The following is a 25,807-nucleotide window of genomic DNA, read 5'->3' on the forward strand; positions in this document are numbered from 1 at the left end:
CAGGCCCTGGAGGGTCAAGTGGGGAGCCTTGATCAGAACTCAGAGCAATGGCTGCAGACTGGTCCTAGGGTTACAGGGGAGGGGTCATTAAATGCTGTAGAGCCACCATCTGTTAGGGAGGGAGCCAGGCAAGAAAACTCCAGCCTCTCCCCAGCTCTGAGCACCCCCAGTGCCTGCCTTGGTGCAAACCACCCCAGATAGCAGAGATTCAGGTGATAAAGAGGGAAGAAGTCAACTTTCCAGTCCACACAACAAAGTTGAGAAGGGCAGCCAGGAGATCTAGAAGAACAGCAAACTCAACCTAGTACAAAATGCACACACCATGTTTCATGAATGTCTTGCCAAATCCATGAATGGATGACAAGGAGGTGCTCTGGAAATATAAGGTATTATAACTAACGGGAGAGCACTCATGACCTCTGGGTTTTTTAAACAAGCAACATGTCACATATTATTATTATTAAAAACTCCCTCTTCCTGTAACAATATCTTACTTATTAATCAGTGACTATTAAGGAAGAGTCTGAGAATTCTGATTTTCCTCTCCATTAGCTCATCCCTAACCCATGCACAGAGGAATTGTCTTCAGAAGGAAGTTTCTAATATCTTTAAGCACCTATTTGTATAAGCAAATGAAATAAACAGAGAACCAATATCTGCAAGGTAGAGTCCTCTGGCTCAAGTCCCCATTCTGTCACTTGCACATCTTAGGGTAGGTCATCTGCACTCTATGCCTCAATTTCCTCAGCTGTGACACAAGGGTAATAATGGTGTCTACCTCTTAGATATCCCTTCGTAGTGACTATGCTGCCTTCATCAAACACTGTTATATAGCACTCGGAATGTTTCAATTAGACAATAACTTTTATGATTTCAACAATTCAAAAACTCCTGCTTTGATCTATAATCTAATTGATCTCATTGTCTGGTTATTAAAATCTACCTTTCTGTCTTAGATTGACACTTTGGCTCTGTTCTTCAGTTCTGGAGATTGTAATTAGAGTAGGGCTGCCAGGTAAAATACAGGATTTTTTTTTTTAAGATTTTATTTATTTATTCATGAGAGACACAGAGAGAGAGAGAGAGGCAGAGACACAGGCGGAGGGAGAAGCAGGCTCCATGCAGGGAACCTGATGTGGGACTCCATCCGGGTCTTCAAGACCATGCCCTGGGTTGAAGGCGGTGCTAAACTACTGAGCCAACCGGGCTGCCCAAAATACAGGATTGTGAAATACAAATACAGAAAATATACAGATAAACAAATTTTTTTTCAAAAAAAAATTGAATTTCAAACAGATAACCAATAATTTTTTAGTATAAGTATGTTCCAGATATTGCATGGCAACCCTAGTTTGGAGGCCACCTCTCACATCACCCTCAGAGGGTCCAGGTTGGCCCATCTATTGTGATGGTCTTCTCCTTCTTTGGGGTAACCCCAGGACCTGAGCACAAGCTCATCATCTCTGCTTCCTCAGATGGGATGTTTGAAATCCCCATGGGAATGAGGCGATCATTTTGCTCTCATTTGAGGGCATGAGTATCTTAGTGTATATTCTCAATATTGGATTAGCAAGATGAGCTAAATGAAATACAGGGAAAGGTCATCTTTTGCTCTCTGAGGATCTTCCAAAACTCCACCTTGGATGTCATAAGAAAGAAGTTTGCTTTCCCATCTCGGGTCAGTGGACTGTCCATAAACTTAAATGGGCCTCTTTGCTTTGTGAAAGGATGAAAGTACAGCCCATCCTTCCAGTTTCTGGCTTGATAAGGATAGTTGGGAATCTGAAAGGCCTTTTCCCCAACCCTTCTCAATTATACACTATTCCTCTGTACTTACTTTCTGAATACTACCATAGCCTGAGCCAGGTTTTTTAGACCAATAATCTGGAGGCAGGTGGCCATGAAGTTGCTGGTTCTACTACAACCAGACAAGCTTGTGTCTTCTGTTGGTAATTAGTTAATTAAGGTAATTAGTTCAAAAGCCTATCTCCACTCTTTCCCTCCCACCACACACTGTGACCAGGGTGAATCCTTACATTCTCTGGATACGTTGAATGCACATCCTATATTTTGTTTTTTTGTTTTTTTTTTCTTTTTTTTTTATTTATTTATGATAGTCACAGAGAGAGAGAGAGGCAGAGACATAGGCAGAGGGAGAAGCAGGCTCCATGCACCGGGAGCCCGATGTGGGATTCAATTCCGGGTCTCCAGGATCGCGCCCTGGGCCAAAGGCAGGCGCCAAACTGCTGCGCCACCCAGGGATCCCCACATCCTATATTTTGTATGAAATGCACATCATTTCATTTAATGCACTTAAATCCCCTGGCTCTGCCATTTTCTAGCCATTGAACTTGGATAAATTACTTAAGCTTTCTGAGAGATGTAGAAAGTAAAAGTTAACTCAGAGTTGTTTTGAAGTTTCAATACAATTAAACACTGTCAAACACGTATTAGAGGTCAGTACGTATCACTGTTTTCACGACTGAGCTTGAACACATGGACCTCTCAGATTCACTAGGTTGGAGTAGCAGCCAAGGGCCTCTACCCCGCCCCACCCTCATGCCCCAAAAGAACTTGCAGCCCAGCTGGGAGGATCACAGAGGGAGACAGCCTCCAGCTCCTGAGCAGCCATTCAAGCAAGGTCATGCTCTTCCTAGGCAGTCCCCAGCTGAACGAGAGGGCAGGGTACTAGGGTGGGGGCTACTCCTGCCCAAAGTGGGTATTCTCTGAAGGGGCTGAGTGCTCCGGAGCTTCCCTCTCAGATTGACCAAGACTGTCACATCTACAACACCATCTGTGGTGGCCCAGTGCAGCCTGCGTCAGCCCCCAACTAAACCTCTCATTCTCCTAACCCATCTCCTCGTCTACTTCTTGGAAGATGTCAACTGATGCAGAGGGAGACAGAAGACAGACATGTAACAACCACATGGAGGAAAGGAAGCACCCTGTTCCCAGACCTACCCACCAACAATCCTCCCACTTCAGATCTGACTTACTGACTGGCAAAGAGCGTCTCTCCCGAAGCAGTAGCACTTCACCCAGTGATTGCCACCCCAAGCCTCATGAGGGTTAGAACCCTCAAACTGAGTTGAGCTAAACCCAAGATCCCCTCTCTAACCAGCTCTCTGCCCCTGAACTTCCAATAGCTGGTGAATTTTCAGAAGCCTGACAACCACATCAAACATTAGGAAGCATGAGAGATCTTTTTTATCTAGAACTCCTTCCTGGTTCTTTGTTTTGTTCTCAAAGTTGTCCTTTGAGGGAGGATTTTCTTTTTTCAGCTGAGGAAGCTAAGGCACAGAGGAGCTTATTCACTTGTGCAAGGTTTCACAGTAATAATGGGGCAGAGCAGGGATCTGAGAACAGGACTGTCTGACCCTAACCACTTCTACACTATTGCCCTGCAGGGGGGCTCTGGACTAATGGCACTTTAGACCTTTAATTAAATCTCTGATGCACAAAACAGTATGAAAAATGCTTTCTCCTTTATAGTTAAATGGGAAAAAATTTGGAAGTGAGTGATTTCAGTGCAAAACTATTGTATTTTGTCTTGATGTCGGCAAAACCATAAAGTTTAGGCTGCCATCTGACCAGGCTCTTGCACCTCACTTCATTAGCTGGTCCTGTCCTCAGCTTGGCCATGCTTGCCCTGCATAGAGGCACATGGCCTTTGATCCTATAAATATATGGAGTCTCAGATGTCCTGACTGTCTGTCTTTCTTGAGAATACCTGAGGAGAGAAGTTTGGTCAGAACCATCTCACAATTTGACAGACCAATGGAGATTCTCTTTGCTGATGCTCAGGGGACCCTGACACAGAGAGGACAAGACCCTTCCTCTGCAAGCTGCCCATTCAGCTGCCAACCTCTGACCCTTACAGAATGTTCTGCTTCCCACAGTCCAGTCCTCTCTGCCTGGAGCACTAATGCTGCTCCCACCTGGGTGGCAACGCCATGTGCCTGTTGCATACTTTTTCTGGCTCTTGGAAAACTAGTGCCTTCTGAACATGAAGCCAGCTCCCCACCACAGAATTGAATCTGTGTTTTGTTTTCAGCACAACTACATCTTACCAGACCACAAGCCCTTTGGGGTGAAGGTGGGAAATGTAACACAACTCTTATTCCCAAATATAAGCACCCTCTGCCTGAGTGGCCACTTTCTCTCCTACTCAGAGATTCTGTGATAGATGCCAAATGTAAGGTCAGCCTTGAAAAGGAGTCTCTTGAAAGCCACCCAAAAGTTCAACATCTCTGATGGTGTGCTCTCTAATGTCAGTGCAGAAGCAAAACCTGACTTGAATTTTCTAATAATGCTGTTTGAGAACGGAAAAATGGGAGTGGGATCTGCTAAAATGTCAAATGTCAACTGTATAGGATGATTGACACCTATCTATCATGGACAGATGGTGCAATGGGAGCTCAGGCCAGTGTGGAGAATTTTTCCTATCAGCTAGTGGTGGGGCAGTTTAGCTAAGGAATCCCAGCAGGGGTCTGACACAGCAGGATATTCGCCTACAGAAGAAACATAGGGGATGGTGACTATGGTCCTCATTTGGATCAAACTAAGATCAAAGAACATTCACAAGACAAAAACTCAAAAATGACACTTCAGTAGAAATGAGAAATCCATGCGGAAACCCTGAGGGAGTCCCTAAACTTCCCGGAGACGTTAGGAAGGCAGTTTAAGCTGATCTTATCAAAGTCCTAATGGGCGGGCTGACCCAGCTCTACCTGAGTAATATGCATAGAAAGTGCCTGATGAGGGGCACCTGGGTGGATCAGGTGGTCAAGCATCTGCCTGAGGCTCAGGTCATGATCTCTAGGTCAGGGGATCGTAGGGCTCCCTGCTCAGTGGAAAGTCTGCTTCTTCCTCTCCCTCTGCACCTCCCCCTGTTCATTCTCTCTCTCTTTCTCTCTCTAATAAATAAATACAATCGAAAGAAAGAAAGAAAGAAAGAAAGAAAGAGAGAAAGAAAGAAAGAAAGAAAGAAAGAAAGAAAGAAAGAAAGAAAGAAAGAAAGAAAGAGAAAGAAAGAGCCTGATGATTGTTGGGCTGGAAAGGCAGAAAGACAGTAAAGCAGAAGCATAGGCACATAAAAGAAATACTGGAATAAAAATAACAAAACAGGGACGCCTGGGTGGCTCAGTAGTTGAGCATCTGCCTTCATCTCAGGGTGTGATCCCAGGGTCCTGGGATCAAGTCCCACATCAGGCTCCCCACAGGGAGCCTGCTTCCCCGTCTGCCTGTGTCTCTGCCTCTCTCTGTGTTTCTCATGAATAAATAAAATTTAAAAAATATATATAGGGTGATAGGACTCTGATATTCTTACAATGAGAATATATTAATTTTATGAGTTAAAAGTATTAAATAAACCACTGTTACTGGTAGTTTCCAAATATAACATCTTCCTAAACATGCAGTTCCCCTGACTCATTCTTTATTCACCTTTCCACAGCAGCCACATGCACAGCAATAACTTTTTCAATATTCGTTATGCATTAAATCGTCAAAGTCAAGGCCTGGCAGACCTGTGCTCAACACAGTGCTTTGGGGATAAAGGTCCCCAATTAATAAGCATTTGAGGACTGACACATCTTTGTCAGTTGATGCTATTATGGTATTGTGTAAATCGTGGCACATTTGTGGTTAAAGGTTATGGTTAATTGTTAAAAAGTTAATTGTTATTGAGTCAATAAGAGATAACTCTGTCTCCCCAAAAGAGACTAATTAACTTGGGAAATCTCAGTAAGAATAGATCAAAGAGGGAGCATATTTATCTCCATAGGACTTTCCATAGCCAGCACAGAAAGTTCTTGAAGGGTAAGGATTCTGTGCATTCAGGGTCACAGTGGCATGCACACATAGGTACATAATAAATGCTATTCTTGAGATAACGACCCACAAACTCTCATGGCCTAAACTCACCCTAATCAACTTCCTTATTTTCTTCTATGTGAATCTTTTTCCTCTATCTTTTTCTTTTACTTTTTCTTCTTTTCCTTTAACCTTTAACTGGTTAAAAAAAAAAAAAGGTAAAAAAAAGAACTTTAACTGGTTGTGATTAGTGAAGGATCCACTCACTGCACGGCTCACACATCAGAAAGTGAGAGATTTTGTCTTCCTGGAAAAAGTGGTATTTACCTAGGACTCGGCCTGCCAGCCTCTTGAGAATCACAGCTGTCTCCTCTTCCCATGTCTCTGTGTAGAAGCTGCTGCGAGGCCTTTACCCATGTGCACATGGACCAGATGAACCAGAGGTCTCAATTCAAAATTTCCTGGACTTGGATTTTGGTGATAATTACTGATTACTTAACTTGATACCGATTTTGCTTAAGATGAAAGCTCCTAAGTCTGTAGAGATCAAGGCTGAAAAGAAGTGTGATTATCTGAAGATAATGGAGAAAGGGGGGCAGTGGAGATTTCATAGCTTCACCTCCTGGTGAGGTTGAAGAAATTAAAGCCCAGATAAATTAAATTCATTCTCTAAATGTACAGAGCTGGTCAGTGGCAGAGGCAGGATGAAGATTCAGGAAGCCTGGTAATCCGGGGGCGTTCCTCTCGGCTCTGTGCCAGGCAGCCCCTCCTGGGGTCATGCCACCCTACAGCAATCTAAATTCTTTAAATCCCAAATGTGGGCACATTAGAAACTGCACGCAAGGGAAAAGCAAACTACAGTCTCAGAAGCATGAACAGGGCTTGGCAGAAGAATAGCAACAGTCAAAATCAGATGGTCTCATAGCATCCTAGGGCACAAGTACCTATGACAATGCCTTTAGGGAGGGAGAGGAGCAGCATAGGGAACAAAACCAGCCATTCTGAAAGCCACATGGGTGCTTAACAGATGGTTACAGTAATTTCAGTTCTGCGTAGAATACTACTACTCATAATCACAGTAGCAATGGTGAGACTTTATTTTTTTTTTTAGAAAAGAGTAATTTCTTTTCTTTCTTTCTTTTTTTAATTTGAGAGAAAGAGTGAGTGAGAGAGCACAAGTGGGGGGAGGAGCCAAGGGAGAGGGAGAGGCAGATTCTGCTGAGCAGGGAGCCCATCTCAGGACTCGATCCTGGGATTCCAGGATCATGACCCAAGCAAAAAGCAGACACTTAACTGACTGAGCCACCCAGGCGCCCATACTTTTAATTAAAATAAGGTTTTAAAAGTGCTTATATACCCTGTGCTCTATATCAATCCATTTGTCCAAATGCAGCTGAAATCTGTCTCTTTTGCTAGAAAAAGAAATATGGAAACAACAGATGGAAACAACAGAAATACCCTAACTCCGTCCATCCAGCTGTCTGCACACTCAGCAAGGTGCCAATTTTCACCCATTCACAGCGTGTAGTCTCTCTGCAAAGGAAGAAGATTCAAGGAAGAGTTTAGGCAACATTCTATGTCATCTATTCAAATAGAACATCACTGAAATAATATAGGTGACAAACACACCTTTTGTTACCAGAAGTGCTGGCTGGTAGTTGTATTGTCCACCTGCACGATAATATATATAATCTACCTCTCTTCATCCAGGACAGACACGCATGATGGACTGCACCAGCTCTGGCAGCCTCAGAGCCTTCTTTTCCCCCCATGAATCCACTTGGTAGGCCCCCAAATAAGTATGCCTTCCCAGGTTCACATACCTGTGCAACTCCTTCTGCCTGCCACCCATGTTGTCTCTGGGGCTCGCTTCGACCCCTGAACGTTAACAACTGTGGGGCAAACACCCTTGGTAAGCCCTTGATGCTGGAGTGTTCTCTCTTGGCACATTCACTCCTGGAAGTCAGTCTCCATGTTGTACAGAAGCTCAGGTTAGACACTGAAGATGAGAGGGGACAAGGAGAGAGACCCGGGGTTTCTTTAAAGAGTCTACCCCAGTTGAGCTCCCAGCTGCATATGACCTTGCCAGATCATCTGCCCCGTGAACCCAGTCAACTCGCAGGATCACAAGAAATAGACAGCTGTTGTGTTTTTTTTTTTTTTTTTTTTAAGATTTTATTTATTCATGATAGTCACACAGAGAGAGACAGAGAGGCAGAGACATAGGCAGAGGGAGAAGCAGGCTCCATGCAGGGAGCCCGATGTGGGATTCGATCCCGGGTCTCCAGGATCACGCCCCAGGCCAAAGGCAGGCGCCAAACCGCTGCGCCACCCGGGGATCCCGACAGCTGTTGTTTTAAGCCACAAAGCCAAGTGATGGGGTGGCTTGTTATACAGAAATAGATAATTAAATTAGTACATCCCTACTGGCAGTTTTATTTTTATTTTATTTTATTTTATTTTATTTTATTTTATTTTATTTTATTTTATTTTATTTTTTCCTACTGGCAATTTTAAAGGCCCCTCTATATCTTGCATATAAAAGCAGAAATGGAAAAAGGAAATTCAGGCTTAAAATACACTCACTGATTAATGGTTCTACCACTAACTCATGCAGAGTTCCTTACTTAGCAAGTTAGTCCTTTTGTTTCTTTCTCTAATAAATAAAGATAATAGCAACCAATCCAACACACTCACCATGGGAGGCATGAGGTTAGAAGAGATGTATTTATTTGTTCATTTATCACACAGTTTGGTCAGGAGAAGATTTAGACAGGTTCCAATATTAGGTAAATTATTTTACATGCTCAATAAGTGAATGTGGTTCATAAATTTCAGATATTATGATATTTACCAACACATTTTCTCCTCTTATAAACCCTTTCTATTTCCTGATCTCCTCTACCAACATTTGTATAAGAAAATTTTGGACTGTTTTATTTAATCGTTTATCTAAATAATAATTGATTCCTTTCCACGTTTCGTCTTTTGAAATAGAAACACTTGACTTTCAACAACACCAAATCGATTTCAATGTAAAGGTGAGGTGGTTTAGATTAGGCGCCTGGTGACTGGGAACACGGGAGAGTGTCGAACTTTGGATAAGCTCTCAACAACACAAGAGCCAATCTTAAAGATTATTGAAGGTTGTTACTAAGGCAAAAACTGTTCATCCAAAGGCCCCACCCTCATTCTCATTGCTTAGATCCTGAAATAAAGTGACAATGAAGGGAAATTTTGTAGATCAAATAAATGTGTTGAAAATCCACTTATCTCTGACTGTCTGGTTTAGAGCAGTAGTGAACAAGAGCCTGTGTACAGCCCTTCTTGCTTTGTGGTCTGGCCTGAGATATCATTTCAGAATAAAAAGTAGGAAGATGAGGGAGAGACAAGAAGATCAAAGCAGAGGGAGAAGTTTGGGGGTTCTGGGTGACTTGGTATATGTGTGATTTTTCTGTACGCTCACCGATAAAACATTTCCTAAATAAATAAGGCAAGCCAAACTCATTCATTGTTCCTGCTACAGGTGATGATGTTTTAGGTATCAGAGTTCTAAGTTCCTAACAAGTACTTCTTTAGACACTTGAGCAGATGCAAAATGAAATTGAGTCCCGGACAGCCAGGTCTGCTGTATTCGAAATCCACAAGTAATAGTAGTCAGGCTTCCTGATTTCCATGGTAAAATCTGTTCTGATATTTGCTCCCGAAGTACAGGACTCTCTCTTCCATCAGCCATGTACAATATGATACTTAAGTTAAACCCTGAACCAACAATTATTCAGAATCTGTCAAAATGTGACTGATGCACATGCTACTCCCGAAAGCTTCTGTGCTAAGAGATATTCTAGAATGTCCAAGTTCTATTTGTGTTTTAAGCTTAAACACTCCAAACTAGTATTCTTGGATTGTAAGAACACAAGCCCTTGTGGGAATGCCTTCCACAGTGCAAACTACCATATGCCAAATTAATGTTACACCTCCAGCTGTTTGATTGAGAGGAAATGTTAGAAACAGTTCTGTGAAATGAAGCCTGTTTCTGCAAAACCAGGCAAAGACACAAAAAATTCACATCACCATTTTTAGTACATTTTCTCCCCCAGTTCAGGCCAAATCCTAATTAGAAACCACTCTTCTAACGTAATATGAGAGAACACTGCCTTGGGAAGGGAAATTCAGGTACTTGGTACAATCACTGCACTCTCTTCCTTTGAGGACCACCCTGAAATGCCAAATCCTAATAAAGCTGCTTGTGGTATTTTGAAGAATAAGCAGAGGCAGGAAATTTGGATGTTTAATGATAGCAAAGTAAGGCAAGATTTCATCCACATTAGAGGTGTCTTCATCAATGGGACCAAAAATACTCAGTCACTGATTGCTACCCTCAGTAGTTCTCTGGCACGTCTATCCCTCATCAGCCAGATAAACCAAGGGGAGTCTTGCCAACGTTGCGCACATGTGACCCAAGATTGCTGCCGACTGTTGTATTCTGAACAAAAGAATACAAAGGAGGCGATGATCTAGGCAGCAACGAGCTGACCTCCAGGACATGAGTGTGGTCAGCAGAATAGCCCCCAAATATGTCCATATCCTTCCTACACTTTAGACCCCATGACGATGTAGGTTACATGGCAAAGCAGAATTGAGGCTGCAGATGGAAATTGCTAATCCACACACCCTGACGGGGGAGATTACCTTGGAGATTACCAAGTGAGCCCTTGGGTCCTTCAAAGTGTGGGAGAAGAGTCCGTGTCAATGGGATGATCAGCCATTGCTGGCTTTGCAGGGGAAGGAGAATCATGAGCCAAGGAATGTAGGTGGGCCCTAGAGCTGGAGGAAGCAAGAGGATGGTCCCCGTAGAGCCTCCAGGATGGCATGCAGGCCTGTCATCATCTTGACTTTAGCGCAAGACTCATTTCAGATTTTCCACTTCCAGAACTGCAAATCTGTATTCCAAGTCTGTATTGTTTTAAGCACTAAGTTTGTAGTAATTTGTTATAGTAGCGAATGAAAACTTAAAAGAATGAGTAAAATTTGAAGTATCTGTGGGACATTCAGGAGGTGAATGAATGGCAATGTGATACTCTGCCCTGGGACACGTCCTTTTTTAAGATGACAAACATCAGGTTACAGATCAACATCAGGTTCCTGGCCACGGGCCTCTTCCATATGCAGACCGGGTCTCGTCGGGACTTGGTGGTCGTATTGTTGGGATTGCACAGGGGAAACTGGTCAGCTGAGGTGGGCTGATAAACGGGGTTTCTAAAAATGGCTCTAGATTCACAAAGCTGAGTGTGCTTGACTTCCACCCAAGCCTCACTCTGTTGTCTCACTCCGACTCACCAAACCTCCTTCATGGGCCCAATTCCACCTTCTCCTTGAGGTCGTGGGGGTGGAGGTGGGTGGGAGGGGGGATTGGCACCGGCTCTCCCAACAGGTGGCCAGCCCCCAGCAGTCCCACCTGCTCCAGAGTCAGTCTGTACAACTGCTGGAGTAATTTATATTGTTTGGCTCTTATTTTATAAAAATGAGTGGGAATGAAAAATAGATGTGCTATAACCCATAAAAAGCATAAGCCTCACAAAAAATTAGTAGGGATGAAGATGAGAGCCATTAGGGGCTGATTGGAAGTTAATTACCCAGGCAGCCTGTTGTGAGAGAAACGAACAGAACTTGCCAACGAGACCAGTCAGAGTGGACACTTACTGGGCACTTCATACTCATAACCCCACCAGCCCAGTGAGGCAGGTGCCCCAATTATCCCCTTTAGAGAGTTTAAAGACTAGACACAGGATGTTTAAGTTGCTTAAGAAATAACAAGTGGCTGAGCCAGCATTCAAGCTCAAAGAGCCTGACTCTGGAGCCCAGCCCCCACCTCCCCTGCCCTCCCTGACATCAGGGGCCTCTCTGACCTCATCCTTTCCCTGACCTCCTCCCTTCCTCTAGGTCATCTCCTGCTCCTTTCCTTGCCCTGCTCCTGTCCTGTCCACACCGGCCTCCAGGACATGCCACACATTTGCTATGCTTTGGGGCCTTTGCACCTGCTCTTCCCTTTAGAAAACTTTCCTCCCAGATACTTGTCATTCTCTCACTTCCTTTAGTCCTTATTAAACATCTTCATGAAGAACTCCCTGACCTCCTCTAGAGAGACTGGGTGCTCTGTGTAACTGGGAAGGCCTGTCCTGGATACAGGAGGCAACCAAGGGCTGGTTGAAGAGAGATTCCCAGGTCCCTCTGAGCTGGAATTAGGCTGCCCACGGAGGCCAGTGAGGGAGAGCTGGGTTTTAGCACTTTGGGACACATGCTGAAGGCCAGGAATTCTAGTTGCTCCCTGCAAAGCAATCTGGTGCATTGTGGTTGAATGTTCAGTGGATATGAAAAGTCAAAGCCTGGCCTCAGAGGCACCATGGGGAATGAAGTGAGCCAGGTCCATCCTTCACTAGGTGAGCCCTTAACCCCTGAGGCTGGAGGGTGGAAGCAGGATAACATCTGGCCTCCCAGGATGGTCTTGTCATCAGGGCCACATTCCCTGGTGTGAGGGCTGGTATCACTTCCCTGATAACAAGGCTGACAGCAAGTTCACATATATCACAAGGGCATTCCCCCAGCCCTCAGAGATGGGGAATTCTGAGCCTTGCTGGCCTTCCTTGTCGAACAGGTGGGGCTCATGGCACTTTCAAACCCCTTCCGTGGCCATTACAGATCTTGCACCCCACATGTGCACATGTATTCTCATTCAGGATTCAAAGAGCCTGGGGAGAAAAGCAGTACTTTCGCACATAAGGAAACTGAGGCTCAGATCTAGTCACCTCCCCATCATAACACACTAAGTGCTTCTCTGAGCCTAGACTTTTGGCTCCAAGCACAGTGTTCCTGTCAGGGACACACACAAGCCACCAAACTATGACAGACACAGAGTCCGAGAGCACTTATATCACACTGTGACCCCCAAATACTAAAAACCCTATATTCTATAAGCATTTAATGTCAGTTAGGGATGATTCCCAAAACACCTCTGGAGGCACACCATGACGCTTCCCAACCTGCTTTTTGGTGTGGCTGGACTTTTATTCACTTCCAATGACATTTTTTGATAATAAAGGCAAGCGAAGTTATATCCATAGGTCAGAATTTATTTCATTTATAGCATCTTCAAGGACAACGTTCTGCTCAACATCATTTACACTCGAAAACAGAGAAGAACAACTTGGTAAGGCACCAGGTTACAACAGTCTGGGGAGAAGACCTTGCCTTCATTTTGGCTTGTGTAATGCGTGGATGGTTTCTCTTTAGGTCTGCCAAGCACAGAGAACAATATTACAAAAAGTTCATTTCCACATACGTGGTAGAAAGTGATAAAACAGGTTGGAAGTAATTGTGTTTTTAAATTATGACTGGCCTACACAGTAGGAGTTAAGCTAAAGTGGCATCTTCTAAAGCACAACTCATAAAATCTTCTCTGCAATACCAAGCTGCAAGTTGAACAGTGTTTGAGCTTTAAAGTGAATTGACTTAGGTTTAACTCAAGCACATACTCTAAAAAAATTTTCTGCCCAAATCACACAAACAAAGGAAAATGGAGGAAAACCTTAAGTACAATCAATCGTACCTTTACTATTCTAGAAAATGCAGCCACATGTTAAAAATGGTTGTGTTTAAATGTCAACCCTCTAGATGTTTAGGGCTAATGGTACAGGGTTGTATCAAGTTGGGTTAAAAATAAACCACCTGAGGAAAGCTCTCAGAACTGGGCCACACAGGCCTGCTCCACTGACAGCTTTCCACCAGGGCCAGAGGGTGCTGATGGCCGTCGCCCAGGGGGCCCAGGAAAGCAGCCCCAATGCTGTCACATGCATAAAATTTCTTTCAAGTCTTGTGCTCTATCTTCAAAATTAATTTGCATTGTACTCCATGACATTTATTTAAATATAAAAATACTGTTTAAAATTACTCACCAGGTAACTCTTTTGCTGCTCCCACTGCTTACACCTGGAACAGGAGGAGCCGAGCCTAGGAAACTGGCCCCTTACAGACAGGTGAGCCAGGCAGGCCAGCATAGAGTCTGTTTAGAGTATTTCCTCAAATGAAGTAATTTTATTCACTCAGGCTATAACTAAATGCTTTGGGCAACTATGATACCAATTTCAATGTACTGAAAAATAAATAGTGAACAATCCACGTATTTTAGTTTTTAAACAAAGAAATCAGGTAATTTTATTTACTAACAAGACCAAAGAAGCCCCTACCCTGATTTTTTTACTTCTATAGGAAAACACAAATTAGCTCTTTCAAATATAAAAAAGACAACGCAAGACCCACAGAAAGATAAGACTCTTCTATTCACCGGCTCTACAGCAGTTTCCCTAGTTACTGAGTTGATTCTGGTAAATCTGCTTCACTCACTACAACCAGACATTATAATTCATGTTAGGCTACCTTTTGGCATCTCAGCAGCATAGCCATCACAAAGTAAAAGAAAACAAAAACAAGAACTACTCTTCTGATATGGCACATTTTTTCCTCCAGAATATTAAACCCTAAAAACTGCCACCTTGAAGAACACAAATGTTTCACAAGTATATGGTTTTCTGGCTGTCCCACAGTAAAGATGCCGCTGAGAGAGGGGGCTATGGTCCGTACATACACCCCTGCTCCGGGCTGGCCTCAGCACATCACCCCCAGGAGTCCTCTGACACACAGCACTGGCCTCTATTGCCAGTTCCCTGAAAGGCATCTGTGGTTTTAAGTGGTTGTTTTAACAGGTTTCAAGAGACATTCAGTATAAAACAGTTCTTAAGAGATATTCGTGTTTTGAGATGGTCTCAAAAATGTGTCAAGGTATACTTAAAATCATCTGAGTAGAATATAATCAAAAAGAGATCTGTTTAAAAAAGTAATAAAAAGAGGAAGCTGAGCTTCCCTCACATCTGTTTTTGTGGCCCTGCTTTTTCTCATTAACTGTTTAAAAGTCTGAATCAGCAGCAAATACAGCCATACACATGCGCGCACGCCCGCGCATACATTTTGGCTGCCTTAAGGGGAAAAAAGTACACTTCATCTCCTACAAACATTTGCTGCAGGCCTTGTAAGAGTGTCCACTTCTCTGCAAATGGGACAATGTAAATAGTATGGAAGTTTCAAAACAATTCCAATAGGTGCTCCCTAGTGTTCTAACTACCAGGGATTTAGGCAGTTGGGTGCACGCATAGTAAGAGCAAATATTACATTATGATCTCAACATGAATCACCCCCTAAAGAAAATATAAGAGCTTCTGACTAATACTTGCTTTACTCCACATGGCATTTTGGCTATGTTTATACGATGTCAACACAACTGGTCTAAGAATGAAAAATCACAATACACAATTTTTCCTTTTTGGTTTACACAGTGTCATTGAGTTAGGAGATGTTTGTTGGTTGATTTTAGATCTTAAGCAACCAGGTATTAACATATGATAAAAGCAACTGTTTTGAGGGACTGTAGGCAGAGGTCTCTCGTTTTCCCTCAGATTTTAATTCCTTAAAGTTTTATAAAAGTGTGGACTTTCAAAGCTAAGAGTTATTTTCAGCATAGCTGGCCTGTGGACATAACACACTTGCATGAAGTAGCCCTTAATCAAGGGAAGCTAACTATACCATTTCTTCTTTTGTTCTTCTGTACGTTATAAATCTAGCAAAATTTCATTCTTGACACTCAGATTTGAAGTGTCTTTTTCATATTAGATATAAATTAATCCAGAGGTCTAGAGCTCTAAATTTCCAGAGTTACCAAAAAATGCTTAACTGACTTCAAAAATATCTTGCATAATTAGTAATCAACTCATCTCTAAGCTCAAACAAACAAGAATATCAAAGGCAAGAAAAAAATCCAAAAATCGAGAGCTCCACCTATTATACATATACATACACACGTTCTCTATACAGGTTCTACATGATAAAAGGAGTCATTTTAGCTAATATAGCTTCTAATGTGGACTTCATCTAAAAATTGCCTTTCTGGGTTTCTGGCCAGCATCATACGAAACAGCAGTACTTCTTCCACCAGGACTTGGAGAGGTTTTTCATTTTGTCTGGAGTCCTGCTTTTGGACTTCTTTGGCTGTTGCTGAGTGTCCGAGTACTGAATGCCAGCAACGATGGCCGCGTCAAAGACCTCTTTGAGGTTTTTCTGAGTCAAGGCTGAACACTCGATGTAAGAGGCAGCTTTCATTTCCTCGGCACACAACTTAGCCGCCTCTTCAGGCACGGGCTTCTCTTTGCATTTGTCCAGCTCAATAAGGACTTTGACATCTTCTCTGAGATCTGACTGAGTTCCAACGAGGATGATGGGGGCTTTGGGACAGTGGCATCGGATCTCTGGTACCCACTTCTCACTGACGTTCTGGAAGGATGAGGGGCTCACCACACTGAAGCACAGAAGAAAGATGTCCGTGTTGGTGTAGCAGAGAGGCCTCAGTTTGTCAAACTCATCCTGCAACCGATCAAAGCATCCAACAGTTATTCATCTAATCAATTCTCATCGGAAAAGAGACCACCTAAACATTTTTTTTCCTGAATGGGTCTGGCAGGGCTGGTTACAGGAGGAAGAGCCAGCACCTCAGAAAGCAACCCTGGGGCTTACTCAGCGGGGCCCACACCCCCACCCCATGAAATCTGCCCAGTGTGCTCCATGTGCTCACCAGTACTCATGATCCTCTTGTACCCTACCACAGAAAAAGTACTTATACTAGGTTGAGTTTTAGAAATAAAATTTACTTCATCTAGCCTTTAGCCTAGAGTAACATAGATTTTCAATGCTGGTATTTAGCTCCTGTTCTAAAATTTAGCAGCCACACTGATCCCCAAGTCTCCAACCTGACCCCAGTGAACCCCAGTCTGATACAGCTCCCCTTGTCCTCATGACAGCTGTGAGTGATGCCCAACTCGTCCCATCGGCACTGCACACAGTCAGGGCAAGCACAGTGCTCAGTACACCCAGTAATGTTCATCAGACAAAAAGATAGACCCAAAATTGGAGTTCAGGACCTCTGACAGCCACTCCCCTGGGCAATACAGAGAACCTGTGCCTCTCAATGTCACTTACAACAATGTGACATACAATGTCACATTGGTTCATATATTCCTATTCTTGCTTGATACACCTTTCTTATTATCTCTTTTCCTCCCCCTTTATTCCTTTTTTTTAAAAATTACTTATTTATTCATGAGAGAGAGAAAGAGAAAGAGAGGCAGAGACACAGGCAGAGGGAAAAGCAGGCTCCCTGTGGGGAGCCCGATGCGCAACTTGATCCCAGGACCCTGGGATCATGACCTGAGCTGAAGGTAGACACTCAAATCACTGAGCCACCCAGGTGCCCCCCTTTCTTCCTTTTCCTTTCTTTTCTCCTTGCAAATACCAGGGACCTCCACACTCAGTGCTTTGGGAAGATAAAGGATCAGAGAAAGTGCATACCCACCCTACCTTAAGGTACAGAGAACTGGATGGAATAATCACAGTTTGTCCTATCAACCAAGAAACATGCTGCTGATGCCTGCCCCAGTCCATCTACTTCAGAGATGCGTGCTGGACAGCAGCCACTGTGCAGGGCCAGGGGATTCAGATGGGAACACACAGACCTGGCCTCAGCCCTTGTAGACATATCTGTCTCCAAATCAGTATTTTTTTTATTGTCCCCTGCAGTGCCATATTCAACTACCTGAACACTTTCAATCAACTCAGAGAAAAATATTTACATCACCTTATTCTTTTTCAAAATGTCTATTCGTGGGGGCACCTAGCTGCCTCAGTTGGAAGACATACTACTCTTGATCTCAAAGTCGTAAGTTCAAGCCACATTTTTGGTGTCAAGATTACTAAAAAACCAAACTTTCAAAAAATAATAAAATTCCTATCTCTGGGGGCCAGCCTCGCACAGGTGTACTATGACAGATAACTTCCCAGTGGCAAGAAAAAGTGAAATGTCATCCAGGTTTTCATTACTTCATTGGCATGCTCTGATTATTTACAAACTACTATTTACATGCACATTATTCTGCATCTGTGGCCACCCTGTAGGTGTAAAGGCAATCTGCACCTGTTTTACCTGAAGGCACTTTCTTCATTTGAGGCTCCGTATTTCAGTCATAGGGCAACAACCAACTAACAGTTGAAGTCAACCAGCTAAAAATGCTCAGGGAGGAATCTGGCATTTCACTCTTGCCACTTGTCAGACTTCTCTACGCAACGGTTTAAAAAGAACAACTTGGCTTTTTTAGTGCCAACTTTGTGCTGAAAGAATAAACACAGAAACTCAAGCAGGTAGACTATGGCCCAGCTCTGAAGATCTTGTAATAAAACATTCCCTCTGTTCTCAGAGGCCTCAAAGAAGCAGCACAAAACTGAGCCTCAAAACAGGTCAGCTCCCTTAGGCAACTGCAGCTCGCTGCTGGAAGCCAGTCACCTTGGCCATGCCCTGCAAGCTGGGGGTTGCATTACCAATAAAAAGAAAGGCAAACTCAGGGGTTGGGCCTTGTGACAGGGCTTTGGAAATCTGGCTCCCCAGACCTCTTGAGATTCTGGCTAAGGGGTTCACGGAACCAAGCAGAAATTAAACTCTCCTCCTCACTGCTGGACCAGAAACCTTAGATTTTTGCTGAAATCAATACAACATACATATGCGTGACGAGGCCAACTGGAATGTACCCTCAAGGAAATGTGTTCTGAGGCCCAACGATTTGCATGCACCTGCCAGGTCTGCAGGGAAGACATACAGAATTCAGTCAGGGACAGGGTGTGGCGGACAGGCCGCTGAACAGTAGCACTGGTCAAGCTGAAACCTGATTTTTTGGTTTTTTTTTTTTTTTTTTTTTTTTTTTTAACGCAGAGATTCTTCAAGGGCCACCTGGGTCAAAAAGCTGAGGAATTTTCAGCTTCTCCAGTCAATACCACAGAGATTGCCTATTTCAGGGACAGTCCCTTCTCCAAAGTTATGTTTCTCAAAGTCCTCAGTCTCTATTTTCACTTGAGTAAGACTGTGAGTCCAATGCTAAAAACTCCTTTTAATATCTTCTATGCTTACTACCTCCCTAACGAGAAAACCGAAAGACAAGAAAAGCGATTTCTAGTTCCTTATCCAGTCAGTAGAGACATATTCCTGCTCTAAGCTTCCATATGAAACCTGCATTTGAGCCCCAGGTCAGGGCTACTGTGCTTACACTCCCCTGGAGCTAGAAACAGAGGTCACACAAGTCACTTTAAGCCCACAAGGCTATCCTGAGAACTGCCTGGAGGACGGAGGAGTTTCACTGGCTGAGTCAACATTAGGGAAATACAGCAGGTGCCAAATCAAGTCCTGGGGTGCCTAGGGAGCTCAGTCGGTTAAGCATCTGCCTTTGGCTCAGATTATGATCCCAAGATCTTGGGATCAAGCCCCACATTGAGGCATCGTCGGGTTTCTTGCTCAGAGGAGAGCCTGCTTCTTCCTCTCCCTCTGCCTCTGCCTGCTACTCCCCCTGCTTGTGCGCCTGCAGTGTCAAATAAATAAATAAAATATTTTTAAAAATAAAAATAAAGGGATCCCTGGGTGGCGCAGCGGTTTGGCGCCTGCCTTTGGCCCAGGGCGCGATCCTGGAGACCCGGGATCGAATCCCACATCAGGCTCCCGGTGCATGGAGCCTGCTTCTTCCTCTGCCTGTGTCTCTGCCTCTCTCTCTCTCTCTGTGACTATCATAAAAAAATAAATAAAAATTAAATAAAAATAAAAAGTCCCTTAAGAGGTAGTTTATCAGATCTGGACTAAGGAAGGTAGGGAAGAACTGTAACTCTGATCAGCTTTGCTATTAATCAAAATAAGTCCTAAGAGGGGGGGGATCCCTGGGTGGCTCAGCAGTTTGGCACCTGCCTTTGACCCAGGGTGCGATCCTGGAGTCCTGGGATCGAGTCCCGTGTCAGGCTCCCGGCATGGAGCCTGCTTCTCCATCTGCACGTGTCTCTGCCTCTCTCTCTATGTCTAACATGAATAAATAAATAAATAAATCTTAAAAAAAAAAATGTCCTCAGGGATACTTATGGAATAGGGGAAAAAATGATCTTAACAGCTGTGTAGTTTCCACCGGTTTTGAAGTTGGTTTTTCTCATTCATTACATAATAAGGTGTACTTTACTAACTAATACAGTTAAACAATACAGTAAATCTCAATGAAAATGTCACTGGGAGACCAAAAGAATAATTTCCAAACAAACTAAAGCTTACCAATTTGCACCAAAGCCCTTTTATTTCCCTAATTATGAAATGTTTCCATGAAAATACATCCAAAATTATTCTTGTGCTTCCCCAACTTTTAAACAGGCTATACTAAGGAAAAACTGAACTCTGCCTCAATAATTCAGGGTCATTTTTATAAAGTTTTTCTCACACTTCTTTCAAAACTGCTCAGAGGTTTTTCTCCCCAGACCCATCTGTCCTGTCCCCCACACTAACACCGCCTTCCTCCTTATGGAATTTCACAGGTTTCTTTCACAATTTCTACTAACTGGTTTGTCTTCCCTACAGATTGCAAGTCTTCTGAGGGGCAGGCCAGGACTTAAGTTTGAATTCCCCAGCACCTAGCACTCCATTATGTGCATCCATCATAAACTGTGACAGCACCCTATTATGTGCCAGGCGCCATGTGTGCACTAAGACTAGAACCCCAACTTGGGAAGCCCGTGTCTGTAACAAAAATCAACACCTAAGGGAGAGCCCCATTAGTGGGCAGGGACCTGCAATGAGCTGCCTGCTCCTTCTCTCAAGGGTCTTCAGGAACTGTACCTTCTTGTTTTAGCAGGAATGCCTATATTTATTGATATGCTACCCTGGCCACCTTTTAAAGATCAGAAAATCAGACACATAGTAGGAAAAATATTCTTACTTTATACAAAGCAATTAAGCTTTCATTACAAATACCAGGAGAGCATTCAAAAAGATTAACTACTAGGAGAGCAGTGTTCTTTGAGTTTTCTCTTCCACAGGAAATAAGATCCACACTGTGTGTGCTTTCTTTGGCTGCAGCTGAAGGGGAATCCGAGATGCTCCAGTGCAGAAGAGGCAGAGCATGCCACTCTGGCCAGCACCAAATCGGTATTGAGCTGAGAACCAAAGCTGCCCAATCTTGTGTCATTAGAGTTTTGAGAAATAAACCTGTGAATTTGCTGCCCCAGGTGAGATAAGCAGTATGGAAGCTGTGGCGTGGGCGAGTCACTGGGGAACACTGGAAAGCGAGCTTCTTCAACACAGATGGTCAAGTGATAACACCTCAGAAAGTGAAATGGGCATTTGACATGCCTACAAAGTGCCCCTTGGCGTTTGCTCTGACAAGTACAGAAAAGAGTACATGTTTATGAACTGTCACTTTGACAAACTCAAGAGATGGCACCATGGGTTCTCACAGAGAACAAGGAGATCTCAGTGATGAGCACTGTGCCAAGGGTCCCTGGAGCTCGTCGAGGAATACCCCCATCCCTGTCACTCCCTGGGTGTCTCATCCAAGTGCCTGACCCCCAAGACAAGAATAAATGTTCACGATTTGGAAAGACTAAGTCCAGGTTCATTCACTGCCCTAGCTCAGGACAGCTTCGACCACTGTATCTCTGCTTCAAAGGATGGGGTGGCCCTAGTGAGGAAACCACAGCATAGGGAGGGAAATATTAACACCCACTGACACAAACTCCATCTTTTTCAGGGAGACCCCCAGATGGTACAGTTGGCTGAGCACATCTGGTTCTTGGTTTCAGCTCAGGTCATGATCTCAGGGTCATGGGATCGAGCCCTGTGTCAGACTCCACACGCAGCATGGAGTCAGCTTGAAGCTCTCTCTCCCTCTCCCTCTGCCTCCCCCACCACTGTCTTTCTCTCTCTCCCTCTCTAAAATAAATAAAATCTCTTTAAAAACCTCCATTTTTCTCTTGAGCAAATTTAATATTTGGCTTGTTGACTTCTAACAAAATGATTCTATCACCAACTTACTTGAAGAAATGATCACAAAGCATCACTGATAATTTTTTAATAAAAACGAGAAAGTAAATAAGATCAGAAACTCCATAAGAATTCCTATTCTTGATCCTTTGTTCCCTATCCTGTCCATGCAAAGCTGGACTAAACCCTGTTTTATGAGGGCAGAGCCATCTCCCCACCTCACTGCCACCCCCTGAAAGGGGCAGGGCTGGGGCCACTTCGTGAGGCTTTAGAATGACCCAGTTATAGAGGGTAGTTATTCTGAGGCCTCTAAATGGCCAGTCCCTTCCCAGCCAATCCACTAACCTGTCCGGCAGTGTCACAGAGCTGGAGTCTCACAGGCCGGCCGTCCACAGACACCACAGCTTAAAAGCAAAGTGAAAACAATTATCAAAGTGTGTCTTTTAACCCGTTTCAGGAAGAAAAAAAAAATAGTTATAGCTGGGAACTACCATTCTCCCTCCAAACCTTTCAGTTATTCTGGTTTCCCTCACGAATTAAAGACTCGCCTAAAACAAGGAGGTCCCAATGAGGCATTTTTGTCTACAAACCCTCTAGGGCTGGCAATTCCCTACCCTGCCAGGGCTGAAGCTGCAAATCCCTTAGCCGTTTGATGGCACCCCAGAAAGACCTGTACTTTTAGCCCAGCCCTGGAAGATTTATTTTCCTGTCACACTCGGTTCAAAAAACCTAAAAACAACACTAGGGGGTAAATGGGAACCAACCTTGCCGTTTTAACTCAGTGGAAAACCTCACAAATAATTCTGTTTTCCCTTGGGAAGTGTTCCAAGACTTCATGGTTTATCATAAAATTGTAGCTTGTTTTGAGAACATGAGCAAACACAGGCTGCCTGCATTGTCCTGTTTATAGAAGAGGGCACTGCTTATCTCACCATGTCAGCTCAAAGAGAGGATTAAAACAGAAAAGAAGAGAAAGCCTCCCACCTTTCCACTAGGATGGGGTACTGGGCAGGGGCCTGCATCAGGGCACAGCCTGGATGTTTCTACTTGAATTTAAGCACTCAGGTTTGTCTCAGTACAACTTTCTAAATTGCTTTTCATGTTTACAATAGTCAGCTGGAAGGGAAAAGGGGTGAAAAACAGAACCATTTGGGTGGAACCCCATTAGTGTAGCAGTTTTCTCCAGGGTACCTTCGAGATGGAAGAAATGAAGCGCTTGCCATCAGGACTCTCTAAAAGGTCAAGAAGCTTTTTTTTTCTTTTAAGAGCAAGACAGAATGCTTTCCATTAGCCTCTGTGGGAGACTCGTACTTTACCTTTACTAGTCCTTTCTAATAAATTTCAAAAAGACCTGAAAAAAATCCTTTATCTTTGTTTCCACCAAACCAAAAAACACAGCACACCATACGTAAGAGCTTAAAGAGGCGCTGAAAAAATATCAAGAATCAGAAACAGGGGGATCCCTGGGTGGCGCAGCGGTTTGGCGCCTGCCTTTGGCCCAGGGCGCGATCTTGGAGACCCGGGATCGAATCCCACGTCAGGCTCCTGGTGCATGGAGCCTGCTTCTCCCTCTGCCTGTGTCTCTGCCTCTCTCTCTCTCTCTGTGACTATCATAAATAAATAAAAAAAAAAAATTAAAAAAGAATCAGAAACAGGGCCAACGGGGGAGATGGAAGTCGGAGCAGTGGGCGCAGGGGAGAGGCACGCTGAAGAAATCGCGTTTATTCTCAGGGTTTAATCCAAACCTAAGCCCGTAGCGCCGTTTTCACTAAATCAAGTCTTTCCTGCCGTCTCTGTGGCTCTTCAAAGTGGAGACGCCCCTTGTGAGCGGAGCCGCCGAAAGGAAAGGACGGACTCCCAGGGCCACAGGTAATGGCACCTGCGCGTCACCTTCCCGGTGAAACTCTGCAGCGGCGCCAGCAGCGTCGACCTGACGCAACTTTGTACGCAGCAAACTGACCAGGCTTCCTGAACTCGACCTATTTGTTATTAAATTGCCGTATCATTTCTTTTCGCACAGGCTCGGTCCCCGTACCCCGCCCCCTCCGCCGGGCTCGGGTTCGGGGGCTCCCGGCTGCCCCGCGGTCCTGCAGGTGGCTCCGCGCTCGCCGGGTCCCCAGGGCTCGGTCCGCTTCCCAGCTGGAGCCCGCCAGGCCCCGCGGCCCCATCGGGGGCCCGCGACCCTCGCGCGACGCTCCCTCCCGCCGGCCCCGGGCCGCCAGCACCGCGCCCCCGGCCCCCGGCCCCCGGCCCCCGGCCCCGCTCACCCGAGAAGTTGTCGAAGGCGGTGGGGATGTACTCGGTGGGGTAGCCGTTGGTGGTGTAGCTCACCACCAGGCTGGTCTTGCCCACCGCGCCGTCGCCGACTAGCACGCACTTGACGCCGCGCCCCTCCGCACCGCCCGCGCGCCCCCGGCCCCCCGGCGCCCCGGGCCCGCGCCCCCCGCGCGCCCCGCGCTCCCGGCGCGGCGGAACGGGCGGCGCCTCGCAGCGGCCGGGGAACGCGGGGTCCCCCTGCTGCGGGGGCATCGGTGCGCGCGCTCGGGCGTGCAGGCGCGGGCGAGCAGGGCCCGGCCCGACCGCCCCTCCGACCCGGAGCCCCGCGGGAGGGAAGAGCTGTCACCGACCGCTGCGGGCGCGTGCCCGGCCCCCGAGAGCGGCGCTTCCAGGCCTCACGCTCCCAGACAAAGGCGGCCCGGGGGCTCGCGGCTCGCGGCTCGCGGCTCGGGCGGCGCCACCTGGCTCGGCTCGGCGCTGCCGGAGGACTGCGGGCCGAGCGCCGTGGAGCCCGAGCGCCTCTGTCTCCTCCCGGCTTCCCGGCGACACGACGCGTGGGGGACGGGCGGGGAGGGGAAAGAGGCGGATCCCGCCCGGCCGCTCTGTCCCCGCGCCGAGGCCACAGCGCCCCCCGCCTGCGCGCCGGGCTCCTGCACCCGGGCCGGAGGCGGTGCTACGCCGGGCAGGAGGGGAGCGCCCACGCGGGCTCCGGGTCCCAGCACCCGCCGCGGGGCTGGCGGACGGGCGGCAAACCCCGAAAGCCGGTTGTGGGGCGCGGCGCCTGGAGGAGCCGGGTGGCGGAGGGCAGCATCCTCCTCGGCGCCCGAGACCCCCGCCCGAGACCGACACCAGCGCCGGAGCGGCCGGAGCGGTTCCGCCTCATTGCGCCCCCGCGGCCGGGAAGCCGGGGCTTGCTCCTGTTCCCCTGGCTCCCCGCCTCCCCTTCTCGGCCGCCGCCGGTGCTGTGGGGCCCCTTGCTGGCCACGGAGCTCCACGCAAGGGCAAATGAGGTGTCTTGGGGACACGTTTGCAAGAGACTGAATTAAAAGGCAACTTTTTGAAGTCTAGCTAAGCCCATCGTTATTTAGCCCACCTAAAATAATTTATATCATTTGGGAGCAAAATGATACCAGATCCAGTGTTAATGCTCGTTTGGTATGCCATGAACCGGCAAATTGATTTTAGACCCAAATTCTTCTTTTATTTTACTTAAATGTAATTTGGCTACATTAAAGTATCAGGACAGGGAGGAGGGGGGGGCGGGCAACTCCATTTACCTCTGACTTCTTCCTCTCTGCCTTCCTCCTACATTTAGCAAACAGTCCATTCAGACAACACGGAAGCCTCTCTGGGTCTAGTCAGGGACACGGAGGCTCCTCAGGGTTCACAGTGTGGTTTCAGAAGCAGCACATACTATTAACATGAATACTGATGCTACAACAATAACAGCAATAGCTAATACATACTGAGCCTTTAAGTGCCAGACACTGTTGTAAACACTTTGCCTGAACTAATTCTTTCATCTTGACATCACTTAAACCCATTTTACGGATGAGAAAATCTCAGACACAGAGATACTGAAAAAGTGCTCAGGTTCCCAGCTCATAAAGTGGCAGTGACAAGATCCAAACGCAAATAGTCTAGCTCCAGAGCCTAAGCTCTTCCTTTTTTTTTTTTTTTCTTCCAGGTTCTTATTTAAATACCAGGCAGTTAACATACAGTGTATTAGTTTCAGGTGTAGAGTTTAGTGGCCAGGGGCTAAATCTCTAAACCAATTTCCTGAAAGCA

General features: G+C 45.6%; 1 protein-coding gene across 1 annotated transcript; it reads right to left on the bottom strand.

The window, feature by feature from the left end:
• Positions 1-12,923: 12,923 nt before the first annotated feature.
• Positions 12,924-24,531, bottom strand: RHOU (ras homolog family member U). Its single transcript, XM_072756024.1, has 3 exons — positions 24,010-24,531; positions 22,088-22,146; positions 12,924-16,281 (listed from the first exon to the last, which is right to left on the bottom strand). Exons 1-3 carry the CDS (start codon positions 24,269-24,271, stop codon positions 15,826-15,828), a joined length of 777 nt encoding a protein of 258 aa, XP_072612125.1. The 5' UTR covers positions 24,272-24,531; the 3' UTR covers positions 12,924-15,825.
• Between the last annotated feature and the right edge of the window lie 1,276 nt (positions 24,532-25,807).

This window comes from Vulpes vulpes, chromosome 4, assembly GCF_048418805.1.
Source record: "Vulpes vulpes isolate BD-2025 chromosome 4, VulVul3, whole genome shotgun sequence".
Taxonomy (NCBI): domain Eukaryota; kingdom Metazoa; phylum Chordata; class Mammalia; order Carnivora; family Canidae; genus Vulpes; species Vulpes vulpes.